The sequence below is a fragment of the Cladosporium halotolerans genome (genome assembly GCF_011745625.1).
Source record: "Cladosporium halotolerans strain TM138-S3 chromosome Unknown Sca2, whole genome shotgun sequence".
In the NCBI taxonomy this organism is placed as follows: Eukaryota; Fungi; Ascomycota; class Dothideomycetes; order Cladosporiales; family Cladosporiaceae; genus Cladosporium; species Cladosporium halotolerans.
The window spans coordinates 769,615-784,547 of record NW_027191453.1 but is presented as its reverse complement, the minus strand read 5'-3'; the positions used below and the strand labels follow the sequence as shown (position 1 = coordinate 784,547).

Sequence of the window (14,933 nt, the reverse complement as noted above, 5' to 3'; positions counted from 1 at the left end):
AGAAGACAGCGTGTGCGTTGGAGTGAAGGATAGCCCTGTAACGGCTGCTATGTGCATGTCGACAATGGCAAGCAAAGGTGAGAATCTGTACAGGCAGACGCCGCCGGAGCGCAGTCCGGTCGCTGCATTCCTCGGCTATGCATGAAGAATAGAAATGTCAATGGCGGTTCGCATAATTCTGATGTTCTATCTTTGTTTTCCTCGATGCTACTTTTTTACGAAAGGGTCTCTTGGGTTTTGAGCTTACTGTAGGGCGGCAGAGAACGAGGGTCTCTTTGTCTGTCACATGTAAGGAACTTCACATGCGTTGTTTCCGTTTTCGGAAGCTTGCGCCACCACGCTGTGAACAAACTCACGCACGAAGTGAGAAGGTGATGACTACCGGGCATCACTCGTGCCAAATATGGCTCGCTAAGACACAGACATCACATCCTCACTTTCAAGAGTCATGGCCACGACAAGCATCTTCGTGAACGACTTCGTCGGATTGCCGATTATCATTTCGGATTACGATGCACTGACGAGTAACTCTAACACCAGCGAGGGTGCGGACAGAGCCCTACAGCCTACTACCGAGCAGCCTACTACCCAGCAGACCTCACGCCAACAGAGCACATCCTCGAGTGAAGGGGACGTCCTCGCGCTGAGTGCCACCTCAGCGCAACAGCAAAATTGGCAGACAGGATTCTCCGACTTCGCCGACCAACTCTGGGCGAAGATGACGCAGGGAATGAAACAGAAGTTGCGCGACGCCTGCATCGAAGTGTTGAAGAAGACGGAAGATCCTGAGCCGGAGGGCATGAGCTGGCAGTACGACGACGACGCTAGGTTCCTCGATTGAGCCCTATCTTGCCAATAACGGGGCGCATCGTCCGTGTTTTGGATTGTAGGACCCATTGTAGCAGCCCTTGACAGAAACCGTTCCAATACCAGATCCACCTTTACCTCTACTTCGTCACATTCACCAGCGCGCTCTCCATAAGCACCTTGTCGTACTGTTGGTGCAGCCACTGCACGTGGCTCGGCATCGGGCCCGCTGTGCTCCCGCTCTTGTACCCACTCAGTCCATTGTAGAAAACACTCTTAAGCCCAAACTCCGCCACGCCCTCGTCCTTCTTGATCTCAGCGGTCATCTCAAACAGCCCATCGCTCTCCCTGGCGTCCTTGTTCCGCGGCGAATCGCCGCACCGCACCATAATGCTCTCGGGCGTCTTGGCCACAACCTCAAAGTGATCCGTAATCAGCGTGCCGACCTCGTACTTGCTCTCCTTCAGCTCCTCCTTATCCCACAGGTGCCCCGCCGTCTCCGGCCCGCGGTACTTCTTCTCCAGATACCGTCTCTGATAAGCATATCCCAGCCCGCTCCAGACGCCCGCGCAGAACTTCTCCGCCAGCCGGCCCTCCTGCTCGAGGTACTCGGGCTTGATCTGCGACAGCGGCACGCGGCGCAGGCAGATGTCCTGCGTCACGGGCGAATTGTAGGGGTTGTAGCGCGCGTAGGAGGTCGAGTTGAAGATGTAGTCGCTGGCGGGGACGGGCAGGATGCGGTTCTTGCGCGTCATGGCGACGAAGGTGCCCGCCGCCGCGAAGGCGGTCCAGCCTGTTACGCCGATGGCTTTGGAGATGATGCCCATTGTTGCTCGGGGTGCGGTGCAATTGTGCTGGTTTTGGTTTGGGTCGGGTTTTGAGGCGATTCTGCGCTTTGCGCACGAGCGAATGTGGTGTGGTTTGTTTGGGAAGAGGTTTCAATTGCGGCGCGGAGCTGGAGCTGGCCGGCGAAGCGTGACGTTTCTGAGGTCGGCTTTTGAAGCTCTCAGAACGCGAAGTGGGACGACGGAAGGAGAGCAACATTTGCCGGATAAGCTCGGTTAAATAGCTTCCAAGGTGCACAGAGGGAACATATGATGATTCTGATGTCGTACTTTGCTCTTCACCATTGATTGGCCGTACAGGGTTTTATCTATGCTATCAACAACGTCCTACGAGGCCTTGATCGCCTTCTGCAGCAATGAGCCGAGGTCGTTCAGGCCTCCCTCCTCAGCAGTTACAATGCGCTTGGGAATCTCGAACTCCACCACTGGCGTCTTCTTCAATGCCTTGCCCAGCTCGGCGTCGACAAGACTACCGTACGAATGGTCCAAGAAATCCTCGAGCTGATATTCACGTTTCGTGAATTGCTCGCCGATGATCTTCGCGAGAGTTGCAACGTTGGGGTGATAATGCGAGCGGAGCGTTTCCAGCTCCCATAGACTGCTCTCAATAGCGTTCGTAAGCATCGGATCCGACTCTTCCGGATCGAAGATGTCGTCCATTCCGGAAGCTTCGAAGTCCGGGTTTTGAGAGAAGATGGCGTGCGCCGGGTGAGGGTTACGGTGAAGCATGAACGAGCATGTCGGGTGTGATTTGAGCATATTATAGGTCCAGGGAACGATCCAGACGATTGCACCTGGAGGTGCCTGAAGGGAGAGCCGCGCGAAACGCTTGATGAAGCTTGCTACCATTGCCGCAGGCAAATGAGTAGAGGCCATACAGGAGTCCAGCAACCGGAAAAAGCGGCTGCGATGCTTGCTGTGCAGTACATCTTCGTCCAGCAAAGAGTACAGCTTGGTGTAAAAATCTGGATAGTCGATGTTCTTTTTGGTGATAAGGTGGAAGATGCCGCTCAGTGCGAGAAGTGCAGTGCTTCCTCCAGCATTGAAGGAGTCCGTGAGGAAGTCTGTGAGGGTCTCGACCTTGGTGACAAACCAGGGAAGAACTTGTCGAGTCATCATGTTGAGGATCTTCTTGCGGTGGTCAGTGGTCAAAGGTGAGCGGAAGATACTGAGCCAGCCTTCTTGCGCCATCTTCAAATGCGCCGATAGCGACAGCAGTGGGTGCTTCTTCGTTTGTGGTGCTTCACCATACCAGTCTTCCAACTGATTTTGCGCCTCCGGAATGCCCTCAATGTTCGACAAGAGGTCAAGTGCATTCGACAAGCGACCCGCCTCACGATTGCCCTCCTCTTCAAAGTACTGCTTGATTCCGAGGAATGTGTAAAAGCGCACATCGTCGTGCTCCTCCACATACTTTTCCACAAACTCTTGCCTCGCGCCTTCTGCCTCATTATTCTCCATAAGAGTCTTCAGAATCATCGTGAACACGGATTGTGATGTCCTCCACGCCTGCTCAGCCCTTTTCGGCTCTTGCGACACTTCCTCCTTCGCCACGCGCATGAGCAGGGTGAGGGCAGTGCTCCCCCGGGCGTCATCTGAGCCTGCGATCCAAGCACTCATGCCCTGAACGTATTCGCGCAAAAACTGCCTAAGCATTTGCACGGTCTGCGCATCATTATCCGACGCTTCCTTGCGCCTCACAAGTGCCTCACTGGCAATCAGTCTGCAAAAGACTCGACATAATGCAACAGCTGCAAGAGTAGCAGTCTCGGGTTGCTTTTCCGATTTCGCGATATGATTTTGCAGCGTCGTGATGTTGCCGTAGTAGTCGGGAGATTCGAGGATCTGGCTCTCCAGTTCCAAGATTTGCGCCTGAGTATCCTCGGACGAAGTCGTTTTCGGTGCCTTTCGCGGTTTCACGGCGTTTGCTTTTGAACACGCATCCCCAGCCCTCTTCCTTTTACGAGCCGCATCGTTCTTCTCGATCACTCCAGGCATTTTCGGTGCAGTTGTGTAGCCGCTTCCACCTGCTGTCGCACGCTCGGCCGATCACCAAAAAAGTTCCATTCGGAGGCCATCGGGAAGAGCCGGGCCTTGGCAGGTCGAACCTGCGGCTTGCGGTTGAAGGAGCTTCGGAGCACGTCTGCGACGACGCAGCAGCGCAGCGCATCTTCCCACCCCATCAAACACACCGCAGCAATGGCTTCCCGTCTCGCAAGAAGCGCCATGGGTACTTCCCACCGCCCCCGACAGCTGGCCCCCACGCGTTGGCCGTACTGACCCCCTCCAGGCGCCGTCCGGGCCCGCCCTACCCTCCCCCTCCGCTCCGCCGCGCCGGCCATCACCACCTTCTCTACCTCTGCCTCGCGCCCGCAGAATGCGCAGGTCCCCCAGAAGGAGCCCAAGGAGGCCGCGAAGTCCGTCCTTGACTCTCTGCCCGGCGACTCGATCGCTTCCAAGATTGGTATCCTCTCCGCCGGTACTGGTCTCTCCGTTGCTGCTATCAGCAACGAGCTCTACGTCGTCAACGAGGAGTCCATTGTGTTCTTCTCCCTCATGACCATCTACTTCGGCGTCTACAACTACATCGGCCCCATGTACAAGGAGTTCGCCGACAACTACTCCAACAAGGTCAAGAACATCCTGAACGCCGCGCGTGACGACCACACCAACGCCGTCAAGAGCCGCATCAGCAGCGTCTCCGACCTCGGCGGTGTCATTGAGACCACCAAGGACCTGTTCGCCGTCTCCAAGGCACGTAAACACTGGCAGGAATCGCGTTGGGATTCTGAGGAAGGAAGGCTTGGCTAACACCCAATGCAGGAGACCGCTCAGCTGGAGGCTCAGGCCTACGAGATGGAGCAGAAGACTGCTCTCGCCGCTGAGTCCAAGGCTGTCCTTGACTCCTGGGTCCGCTACGAGGGCCAGGTCAAGCAGCGCCAGCAGCAGGAGCTCGCCCAGAGCATCATTGCCAAGATCCAGAAGGAGCTCGAGAACCCCAAGACCCTCGACCAGATCCTCAAGCAGAGCGTTGCCGATGTTGAGCGTATGTGCTTTGAGAATCAACAGTCTGTTACTGATTGATGCTAACCTACGCATAGGCATTGTTGCCCAGAAGGCTTAGATACCATCACGTGACCTTTTGGTGTGAAGAGGAGTGGCAACAGACGGCGGTGTGTAAATAGAGAAGATATGAGGTGGCCGTGTATCATCAAAGTTCTCATTTGTGACCCGATCTCTTACCATGATCCGGATATATCACCGGCTCCGACATCATGCACGATAACTCATCAATGGCGTGCTGGGCAACCCTTGACTTATGTGTAGCAGGTTAAGCGGAATTGTCGCTTGCGGTGTTAGTACATAAGATGCTTGACAGCCCATAGAGCCTATTGACTGGCAGGATGAAAGATTCGCTTGTGCGCTATAATTAAGTATCAGAGAGGGAGGTTTCCCTGTATGTATGCCGGCTTCTGTTCCATTCAATCCTCAACGCTCTTTGTAGCATCCTCTGGCTTCTTGGCCTCCTGCTCGCCAACCATCTTGCCCTCGCCGACCTGCATGCCCTCAACACCCTTCGCAGCACTCTCGACGTTCGGCTCCTCGGCGATCCTAGTCTCGCCCTCGACCTTCTTGACCTCCTCACTCGGCGCGTCCACAGCAGCAGCCTGGCTGGTCGGAGCCACCGCCTCAGCAGGAGTCGCAGTGCCAGACTGTATGGCGCTCGCCGGCACGCTCAGGTGATCATACTTGCCCTTGTCTGCCGTTGTACCACTCTCCTCCTCTTTCTTTTCTGCGGGCGTCGCAGTACCAGAGACAATCGCGCTCGCGGGAGCGCTCAGGTGATCGTACTTCGAGTCTGTCGCAGCGCCGATGCTCTTCTCCTTCTCAGCCGGTGCAGTCGTCATCGTCTCAGGCTTCACGGCATCCTCCGGCGAGGATTTGGGCAGCGGGTTGTTGCGGGCTGCGATCTCAGCTGCACCAGGGAGAGCCACGGGTTTCGGAGCGGGCGGGTCGATCTTGCTGCTGCCTGCCGTGGCGGTGGGCTTAACTGGGAGCTTGGGTGCGATGGGTGCGACGGGTGCCCCTGCTGCCGGGACTGGACCAATGCTCTCCTTGAGCTCGCCAAATTCGTTCCATTCCTCGACTTGCTCAAGATCCTAGCGGTGTATGATTAGCTACATGGTTGCTATCATGATGGCCCTCCAACCGTTGACCGCCATAGAACTCACATACAGCGATCACGAAACCGTCCTTAACCAAGCCGGGCAGCTTCCTCTTGCCCGCTCTTCTTCCCCATAGTCGTCGACACTTCTCGTCCGTCGCAGTATCCACAGCCTGAAAAGGAATTCTATTCGCCTTGAGGATGGTTTCAATACGCGAGGTTGCGGTGATGATGTGCGAGCTTCCAGCGGTCAAGGAGGTGTAGAGGAAGAGACGAGGATCTTTCTCCAGCTCGCTAAGATCTTGGGGTCCGCCAGCCATAGTGCCGAGTATAGTACAATTGTTGGCGTCTGTGCGATTTGCCCGGGTTGGCCTTCGAATAGGTGCTTCGAGTCTCCGATAAGGTATTGTAGCTGTGTGTCTCCGTGAAGCATCAACGACTTGGAGCTCCCTGGTGACGAAATGTGGGGTTTGAGTTGCGGTCTGAAGGGTGCCGTTTCATCAGGCTTCCCGACCTCCACCTCCATTCTTCAGAACAAGACACCATGTACACTAGATCACACATAGGCGTGGTTGGGAATTTACTGTAATTTCTGACACGTTCAAAGTGAGAAGGCTCTAGACATGGCAGTGTTCAACAACGAACATCAACATCTTCACCTCTGCCTCAAAACTTAGCCATCTCCCCGCGCGATCGCAACCATGCCCATCGCATCAGTCAACTCCATAAGTATCAACTATGAGATCTACGGTCATCCAGCAGGCCAAATGCTAGTGCTCATCAACGGCCTTGCGGATGATCTCCAAACATGGGCATCCAACATCCCCGCCTTCACCGCCGCCGGATACCGCGTTCTAGCCTACGACAACAGAGGCATAGGCAGGTCCTCTCGTCCTCCTGGACCGTACACCTCGCCGCAGATGGCGACTGACCTGCATGCTCTCCTCGACTATCTCGATATCAGTGCTTTCCATCTCCTCGGCGTAAGCATGGGCGGTATGATCGCACAGTCCTACGCGCTCAAGTATGCCAACGGAAGCGCCGAGGCGAAGGGGATAGAGATGCTGAGTCTCAGTCTTTGCTGCACGTACGCTCAACCTTCGATTTTCTGCGAAAGGATGTTCGCGTTATGGGCCGATATGGCGTCTCACATGAGCGTGCAGGATGTCATGAGAGATGTGACGTTATGGGCATTCACAGTTCCGTTCTTTCTGACTCAGCCTGAAGAGCTGCGAGAAGTGGACGAAGCTATGAAAGAGCTCGATATGCCGCTGGAGGCTTACTTGTCTCAGCTCAACGTGATACAAGACTTTGATTCGATGAGCGCGTTGAAATATTTAAAGACAAGCGGGAAGGGCTTGGGTGGGCTAGCCGACGGGAAAGTCATGGTGCTTGCTGGGGATGAGGATATCTTGATCCCGGTGTTGTTGAGTCGGCAACTCTCGGAGGCAATGCCCGGGAGCCTTTGGAAGACCACCAGGGGTGGTCATGGCTGTTTAGTAAGTCTCTGACGAATGGTTTCGATTCACATGCTGACGACTTCGCCAGTGGGAGTTTCCAACCGAGTTCAACAAGGTGGTGCTCGACTTTTTGAACTCTCATGCGACACATTGACGAGGGTATGATGCTTTCTTCATATCAGGTACTGTACACTCCCATGCTCTATGCTACATTATTAAGCTAACTTTCGGCAGCCGTTTACTTGTCGTGAAATCGTTCAGAGCTTGCTCTCATCCGTCGGCTTCTCGCCAATGAGGTCAAGGAATGCGCCATGGACGTGGTCAGTCAGGTCAGCGGCCTGCAGCGAGCGGCCCTTCTCCTTGAAAGCGAGCCTCGAGCACTCCCTGGTGATAGCACTGCCGCCGTAAGCGACGTAGGCAAGCAGCTCGTCGGCGTTCATGTCGTTCTCGTGGTCCCAGAGTCTGTCGAGGTAGGCCATGCGGTAGGCCAGCAGAGTTGCAAGACAGCCAGTGAGGGTGTCACCCTGGCCACCAGCTCTCTTCAGACCGCCCTCACCACTGCAGATGAGAGTTTCCTTTCCGTTCGAGATGTAGTCGACGGGACCCTTCTGGATAATGGTGACACCACCAAGGGCATTGGCCAGCTTAGCGCACAGCTTGTCCTTCTCGCCCTCGTCGACGTTGATGTTCTGGCTCTTCGCCAGACGGCCAAACTCGACGACATTGGGGGTCAGGATGCAGTTCTTGTATCCCTGGACAAGGTCTGGGCGAGTCTGAGCGAGGTAGAGACCATCGGCGTCAAGGACGAACGCCACGCCCTTCTTCTTAGCCTCCGTGATTACTCTCGCGCAAGTCTCTTGCATGGCTGGGTCGCGTCCGAGACCGGGGCCGACGACAATGACGTGCAGACGGTCGAGCATAGCAATTATGTTTTGGGAGACGCTGTCAATGGACTCATCCTTGCCGATGTTTTTCTGCTGGCGCATGTAAGGGTGCACCATCAGGTTGGGGGAGTAGGTCTTGATAACGGCGCCCGCGCCTGGCTCGCAAATAACGTGGGACTACAGCGATTGTTAGTGGTTGGTCATCGAGCTTCAATGAGCCTGCGACGTGCACAGGTTCATGCTACACGTACCATGTCCGCACCAAGTCTTGCAGATGCCATTGCGGAGAAATACGGTGCACCGGTGTAGTCCTCGCTACCACCAATGACTGCCACACGTCCAAGCTGACCTGTTCAGCATGTCAGCTACCGAACTTGGATTGCGACCTTTTTCAATGTGACCTACCCTTGTGAAACTTCTCAAGCATAGGCGGTACCATCTTGTACACCTTGCCGAGAAGCTCTTTGCGGGTCAAGTTGGCGGCCATGATTGCGGTTGTCGCGTAGAGTTATAGATGAAAAGATGTGATGATTGTGATTTGGCAGTAAAACGCTGGAGACTGCAATCGAAAGTTTAAAATGAAGATATTGGGTCCGTGGTCTGCGAGATGTTGCTGTCGATGCTTTTGATCTGTCCGCGGTGCTTGATGACAGGCGATGACGTTTCGCGGGGCATCTTTTGACTGGCTGGAGCTGGCTGGCGGCAGATTGATGTGCACATCGAACAATCGGGAGATAGAGAACGCATATGTCATCGCGGGACACACTTCTTGCCCTGCCGCTGACCCTCTGTATATTTCTGTTTGGCAAGTAAACACTTCGACCATTTCTCTTTGTCACAGATCCATCTTTTACCCCAAGCTATACGCACCGTCTTCTTCTAGCGACACGGATCACAGGACCCTTCCGTCAGCTATCCAAGAGGACCTCGTACATCTGACACCATGTCCGACGCACTCAACCCCACTGGGCCATCTCAGCCAACCCTCGACCAGGCCTACTCGACGCCTGGCAACCCGGCAACCAAGGAGCCTGCCGAGAAAGCTCAGGCGGGCGCCAACGCTTATAATGCCGCGAACGCTCCAGTGTAAGCATCTCGTATCGTAATATGTTATTTTGAACTCCACAGCTCATACACCCTCCCCAACAGAGACAAGCGCGTGCCTCAGCAGCAAAACACCTCGATCAACGATGCAACTCCCACACCCGTGGCGTACGGCGTACGCGGCGCTCCTCCTGGCGAGGAGGCCAAGGGTTACACCGAAGAGGACTACGGCAAGCACAAGGAGCTTGACGCCGATCAGATGGCCGCGCCTGGCGAGTCCAAGATCCGCGACGCCGTGATGGAAAAGCCTGGCGCGAGCGGCGCACAGGACGGCCTAGAGACCGATTTAGACAAGAAGAAGGCTGAGCAGAGGCCCGCGAGGCAAGCAGTCGAGGCTGAGAAGCAGAAGGAGGTTGATGTTGGAGGCATTCTTGGGCAGAGGGGTGGTCCAGCGAACCCCGTCGACAAGGACAACTACCCCAACACTGGCTCTACGGGCTCATGAGTTGACGAGATGAGATGAAATGAAGTAAATGGTTTCATGGAAGCAAAAGCGTGCATCGTATCTCACAACTCCAAAAGGGCCGCAGTCTCTCTGAATGCTTCCAACCCCTACGTGGAGGGTCAATACCTCTCGTGTCGCTGTTCATGAGCAATGAATGCCTTGACTCCACTGCCATAGTATCCACAAAATGTCTCAGTCAAAGACATACATGTCTCACTGAGAATGTAGCGCTCATCACGCCGTGCTGTTGGCTGCGCCGATGATTCGTGTAAATCTTGCAGATATATACAACATGGTGCTGGAAAATCTCATCTGCATTATGACAGATTTGTAGCATGTATGACTTCTGAAATATAATCTTCCATACCTTCTATTTGCGCTTCAGCAGGTTGAGGCTGAGAGGAAAGCTCAATGTGAATTCAAGGTTGAAGAGCTTAGGGTTAGAGTTGGGGTTAGAGTTCCTGTGTCCTCATGTGTCACATTCGTTCAGGGACAGGTGCTCACCTACTTCATCAGACGTGAGAGTACGCTTAATCGGTGCCCAAACATTGTAGCAGTCTCATTTGTTATAATCTGTGGCTTGTCTTGTGGATATTGCACTAGGTTTTTGACCGCTATCGTGGTGCCTTCGACTGAACACGCAAGCCAAGCTGTTGGAAGCTCAAAACGCAGGTGTCACAACATCGCACCGAGGCACATCTCATGACTATGAAGCTTTCATCTAAACCATCATGTATTTAGTGCTTTCGGCCGTCGGCGCCGCTGTCCTCTCATCTCGCTTCCATCGTGCCGACCCCGCAAGACACTCACCCTACGGCTCCACTCCGGGGCCCCCGCGGTGTGAGAGTGGAGTCTTGTCAATGCTTAGGGTGCTTGTTGGGGTTAAGTGATTCGTCCTCGTACGACAACTAATGCAGGCGAGGCCGGATGAATGATGGGAGATCCCCACGTTTTCTTTCGGTCAAGAGCCGATATATAGGTCACGTCGGCCGCCAACACCTCGGTGCCGACTTGACTGTGTCTTTGCATTTCAGATTCTGGAAACACACTTGTCGTCAACAGGGCGAGCCTTTCGTTATCGGTGCAATTGCCCCGGAGCACAGAGCGAGCAATCATGCCTCATCTTGAGACAGATCCTGCGCCGATCCTTGAGTCGGACGAGAAGATGACCGACCCAGTCGCCCACGAGGACGTCGAATCCAACAATGAAAAGATCACGCCAGATGCCCTGACCACCGGATCGGTATACGCCAACCAAGGCACACAGGAGGAGCGGTCTCTCATATTCAAACAAGATCTACGCATCATCCCGCTTTGCTCCTTCATCTACCTGCTGTGCTATCTGGACCGCTCGAACATTGGCAACGCCAAAGTTCTCAACCAAGAAGATGGAGACGATCTGCTCACGGAGACCAACATGACGAATTTTCAGTTTACAATCGCCCTCATGGTGTTCCTGATTGCGTATGCCTTGTTCGAAGTACCGAGCAACTACATGCTTAAGCGGCTCAAGCCAAGCAACTGGATTGCATTTCTCATGCTCTCGTGGGGAGCGATCACAATGGGTCTGGGTGGTGTGCAGAACTTTGGATCTGTGACAGCTGTTCGATTTCTGCTGGGCGTCTTTGAGGCTGGCCTTTTCCCTGGTCTCGTCTGTATGTCCAGCAAGCACAACTAGAGGAGCTTGAACACAAAGTATCTGACATTTTGCAGACTACCTCACATTTTGGTACCGCACTGAAGAGCGTTCTATCCGTGTTGCTCTCGTCCTCGCTTCGGCCACGCTGGCAGGTGCTTTTGGCGGCGCCATCGCCTACGGAGTCGGTCACATGAACGGCACGTCAGGATTGAGCGCTTGGAGATGGCTGTTCATCCTGGAAGGGCTGCCATCTCTACTCTCAGCGGTAGCCGTGTTCTTTCTCCTCCCAGATTACCCTGAGACAGCAGGTTGGTTATCATCTGCAGACAAACAACTTGCATCTGATCGACTCCGACTTGAAGGATCTCATGGGCACAGCAGCCACATGACCTGGGCAGACGCCAAAGCCACCCTTCTCGACCTGCGACTCTACGCCCACTACATCGTACAGTTTCCCCTCCCAAGTCCCAGCAAAACCCTCCCACTAACCCACTCCCCAGATCTACTTCGGCATCTCCACGCCCTTCTCCTCCCTCTCCCTCTTCACCCCCACCATAACCGCCGGCCTCGGCTACTCCGGCCTACAAGCCCAACTAATGACCGTCCCGCCTTACGCCGTAAGCTACGTGGTTACCATCCTCGTCTCCTGGTCCGCGGACCACTTCAACGCGCGCGCACTACACTCCGCCACCTTCGCAACCATCGGCGCAATCGGCTTCCTCGCCTCCGCCGTGCTCCCCCCGACCTCCTACGCCGCACGCTACGGCTGCCTGATCGTCGCCGCGAGCGGCTCGTTTAGCTGCATTCCTCCACTGCTGGGCTGGCTGAGCAGTAATCTGTTCTCGACGGCGGCGGTGGGGCTGGCGATCGCGATGAACATCTCGTTCGGCGCGCCGGGGCAGATTGTAGGCGTGTGGATTTATAAGGCGGAGGAGAAGGCGGACGGGTATCCGACGGGGCATTGGACGAATTGCGCGCTGTTGTTTTTCGTCGCGGTGGGGTGTGTGGGGTTGTTGGTTTATTATCGGGTGTCGAATGGGAGGCTGAGAAGGACCGGTGGAGATAGGTTTTATAAGTATTAGTTACCGGCATGATGTGATTCGGAGCTGTATTCGAAGATACATTGGAGGTGTTTAGCGCACGTGGATCTCAAGGTGGCCTTGTCTTTAGTGGCGACAAAGCGTATGACTTGCGCGGAGGCTTCTACCGGACCATTCATTAAAATCTTTCTTTTCAATTTCAGCAAACCGTATTCGGTCTGCCTGCTCCAAGCGACAAGCTCGAGCGTTCTATGTTACAGACATGGCACCTGAGTCCTCCATCAACACCGCCTATGCACTATGCCTATACCGTTTCTCGGCATTTCGGCAAAGGGATCCCCAAACACACCATGCAGCCCGCCTTTTGTATCGATCAACCCAGACCAGGGCTCTCGATGACCATGCCTCCACGCTACCCGGAAAAAGAAAAATCAACGCCCGTTCTCCAAGGGCGGATGTTACGCCAACGCTCACGATAACTACACGCAAAGAAAAGAATCCAGCCGGCATGATCACTCGTCCTTCTCGACCTTCGCCCCCTCACCCCCCTGCAGCTTCTTCAGCGCCTCCTTCTTCCCCTTCTCGCGGCTCTTCCGCCTCTTATCGCTGTAGTACTTCCACGCGCGGCCAATGCCCGCCGTGAAAAAGCTCTTGATCGTCTGCGACGTGCTCGGCCACGCGACGGTCTGCGTGACGGCCTGGCCCATGACGGCGCTCAGGTCGTCCTGGGCGGCGATGCGGCGCTCGAAGTCGCCGCCCTCGCGGCGCTTGAAGCCCTCGGCGGCGTCCTCGTCGGCGGCGGCCTCGAGCACGCTGTCGAAGGCCGAGCCCGGGATGCCGAACTTCTTCTTGTACTGCCAGTAGAGTTTTGTGCGGAAGGCTTTGGGCAGCCGGCGCACCATGTTGCCGCGCTTCTTGGGGTCCATGTCTTGCTGCAGGGTGAGGCCGTCGGCGCCGCCGAGGACGTCGTGCAGGGCGGGTGAGGAGCCGGTGTGCCGGATGGCGTCTTCCTTCTCCCAGCCTAGAACGTGGGGGGTGCGGGAGTCGGTGAAGGTTAGGTTGGGGAGGTTGACGATCAGGGGCACGTAGAGTTGGCGGAAGCCGGGGAGCTGGGCGCCGACGATGTTGGAGACCTTATTGGGGTTCTCGCCGGAGAAGTAGGAGTTCATGCGCGGGTCGCCCATGTAGGACAGACCGGCGATGCGCTCGTAGAGCTGGCGCTCGGTGAAGTTCTCAGGCAACATGAGGAGGGCAGTGCGCAGGGCAGAGATAAGGTTGACCTGGTTGGCCAGACGCACGCGCGGGTCGTCCCTGAGAATCTTCACGGGTTTTTGCAGGCGACCGGCAAGATAGAGAGAGTTCCATTCGCTCAGATCCGAGGAGAGAGTGTCTAGGTTCACGACGCCGTATTTGATCATGGTTCCGTTGACGGTAATGTACGGGTTGAAGTAGACACCGGCACCGATTCTGTCCTGGATTCTTGAAATAGCGCCACTAGCGTAGGGAAGGTATTTCAAGCCAGAATAGTGCTCAGGGTGCTGGGCCAAGTTGAGAGAATGCCAGTGGTGCGTGTGAGAGACGCCAAAGATGAAGTCGATGATTTTAGCGCCCCCGCTCTGCCATTCTTCGACCGCCTTTGGAGGGTTGGGATGCGGGCTCATACCATCTGCGCCTCCACCAGTGGTGTTGCTCTGGCCAAAGACACCAGAACCGTAAGCAAAAGCGTACCGAATCGGAGCGCGGAACTGCCAAAGCACCTGGCGCAAAGCCTCTTTGAAGTCCTCGTTCACCTTGATATGCTGGTTGTACCCAAAGTGTTTGTGCGGTAAGTCCGAGAATTGCTTTACACTGGAGAGCTCGGTGTCATCCTCCCATCCCGGCGGTAAACTCTGGTTGAAGTTGTCGAACGGAGCTGAGTTGCTGGTGGTAGACTGCGCTGTAGCATCCTCGTGGGCATTCGAGCTTTGAGATTGCGGTTGTACGTGATCTTGCTGCTTCTGCTGCTGCTGTCTGTCTCTCTGCTCGTTCAAGGTCCATTGCGTGGAGGTGAAAGTGCGGGAAGCCGATGGTATCGAGCGAAGGGAACTAGGACGGGAACGCCATGCGGTTGTGCGAATGAGGTGGGAATTGACGCCCAGCAAGGAGTGGATAGCGGGCGACCTCTATTTATGTAATCAGTAATCGAAGGCAGCTGAAGCTCCAATCCAATGATACCTACTGCGAGCTTTAGAGCGGACATGGTGTTGGTGATGTTTGTCGACGGGCCGACGAGGTGGTTCAATGCTAGAGAAATGTTAACCAAAAATCGCCATTGCGCGAGCAGCACGCCGTTGCAAGACTGCTGCGAAGGAGGGACACGAAGAAGCAGGCAAGTGGTCAAGTGGGCAGCGCTCGTTGGATGATGTGCAGCGGCAGTAAGGTGGTACCTTTCTCGAAAACGCCGACAGCTCCCGAATGCGCCCGCCGCGACCGATCCGCGAACCCCGGACCGGGCTGACGCAACAACTTTGGCTTGCGCGGGACGCGGCGCCGGCCGTCCGCTGC

At 55.4% G+C, this 14,933-nt stretch overlaps 9 protein-coding genes across 9 annotated transcripts; 4 read left to right on the top strand and 5 right to left on the bottom strand.

The window, feature by feature from the left end:
* Positions 1 to 947: 947 nt before the first annotated feature.
* Positions 948 to 1,634, bottom strand: WHR41_00790 (uncharacterized protein; the record flags this gene model as incomplete). Its single annotated transcript, XM_069369396.1, has 1 exon — positions 948 to 1,634. The coding sequence occupies one exon, from the start codon at positions 1,632 to 1,634 to the stop codon at positions 948 to 950; it is 687 nt and encodes a 228-aa protein (XP_069233877.1).
* A 345-nt stretch (positions 1,635 to 1,979) lies between these two features.
* WHR41_00789 (uncharacterized protein) lies at positions 1,980 to 3,650 on the bottom strand (the record flags this gene model as incomplete). Its single annotated transcript, XM_069369395.1, has 1 exon — positions 1,980 to 3,650. The coding sequence occupies one exon, from the start codon at positions 3,648 to 3,650 to the stop codon at positions 1,980 to 1,982; it is 1,671 nt and encodes a 556-aa protein (XP_069233703.1).
* Positions 3,651 to 3,851: 201 nt separating this feature from the next.
* On the top strand, positions 3,852 to 4,776 carry WHR41_00788 (uncharacterized protein; the record flags this gene model as incomplete). Its single annotated transcript, XM_069369394.1, has 4 exons — positions 3,852 to 3,882; positions 3,943 to 4,406; positions 4,476 to 4,698; positions 4,754 to 4,776. The coding sequence occupies 4 exons, from the start codon at positions 3,852 to 3,854 to the stop codon at positions 4,774 to 4,776; spliced, it is 741 nt and encodes a 246-aa protein (XP_069233704.1).
* Positions 4,777 to 4,969: 193 nt separating this feature from the next.
* Positions 4,970 to 6,246, bottom strand: WHR41_00787 (uncharacterized protein). The gene is made up of 2 exons (XM_069369393.1): positions 5,889 to 6,246; positions 4,970 to 5,812 (listed from the first exon to the last, which is right to left on the bottom strand). The coding sequence occupies exons 1-2, from the start codon at positions 6,135 to 6,137 to the stop codon at positions 5,135 to 5,137; spliced, it is 927 nt and encodes a 308-aa protein (XP_069233606.1). The 5' UTR covers positions 6,138 to 6,246; the 3' UTR covers positions 4,970 to 5,134.
* An 84-nt stretch (positions 6,247 to 6,330) lies between these two features.
* On the top strand, positions 6,331 to 8,511 carry WHR41_00786 (uncharacterized protein). The gene is made up of 3 exons (XM_069369392.1): positions 6,331 to 7,316; positions 7,366 to 7,459; positions 7,512 to 8,511. Exons 1-2 carry the CDS (start codon positions 6,519 to 6,521, stop codon positions 7,429 to 7,431), a joined length of 864 nt encoding a protein of 287 aa, XP_069233607.1. The 5' UTR covers positions 6,331 to 6,518; the 3' UTR covers positions 7,432 to 7,459; positions 7,512 to 8,511.
* On the bottom strand, positions 7,428 to 8,752 carry WHR41_00785 (ATP-dependent (S)-NAD(P)H-hydrate dehydratase). Its single transcript, XM_069369391.1, has 3 exons — positions 8,567 to 8,752; positions 8,413 to 8,510; positions 7,428 to 8,338 (listed from the first exon to the last, which is right to left on the bottom strand). Exons 1-3 carry the CDS (start codon positions 8,646 to 8,648, stop codon positions 7,535 to 7,537), a joined length of 984 nt encoding a protein of 327 aa, XP_069233701.1. The 5' UTR covers positions 8,649 to 8,752; the 3' UTR covers positions 7,428 to 7,534.
* Positions 8,753 to 8,870: 118 nt separating this feature from the next.
* WHR41_00784 (uncharacterized protein) lies at positions 8,871 to 10,015 on the top strand. The gene is made up of 2 exons (XM_069369390.1): positions 8,871 to 9,247; positions 9,311 to 10,015. Exons 1-2 carry the CDS (start codon positions 9,105 to 9,107, stop codon positions 9,708 to 9,710), a joined length of 543 nt encoding a protein of 180 aa, XP_069233605.1. The 5' UTR covers positions 8,871 to 9,104; the 3' UTR covers positions 9,711 to 10,015.
* Positions 10,016 to 10,554: 539 nt separating this feature from the next.
* WHR41_00783 (uncharacterized protein) lies at positions 10,555 to 12,431 on the top strand (the record flags this gene model as incomplete). Its single annotated transcript, XM_069369389.1, has 3 exons — positions 10,555 to 11,365; positions 11,424 to 11,794; positions 11,850 to 12,431. Exons 1-3 carry the CDS (start codon positions 10,825 to 10,827, stop codon positions 12,429 to 12,431), a joined length of 1,494 nt encoding a protein of 497 aa, XP_069233602.1. The 5' UTR covers positions 10,555 to 10,824.
* A 470-nt stretch (positions 12,432 to 12,901) lies between these two features.
* On the bottom strand, positions 12,902 to 14,798 carry WHR41_00782 (uncharacterized protein; the record flags this gene model as incomplete). The annotated part of the gene is made up of 2 exons (XM_069369388.1): positions 14,608 to 14,798; positions 12,902 to 14,551 (listed from the first exon to the last, which is right to left on the bottom strand). Exons 1-2 carry the CDS (start codon positions 14,626 to 14,628, stop codon positions 12,902 to 12,904), a joined length of 1,671 nt encoding a protein of 556 aa, XP_069233603.1. The 5' UTR covers positions 14,629 to 14,798.
* Positions 14,799 to 14,933: the final 135 nt, after the last annotated feature.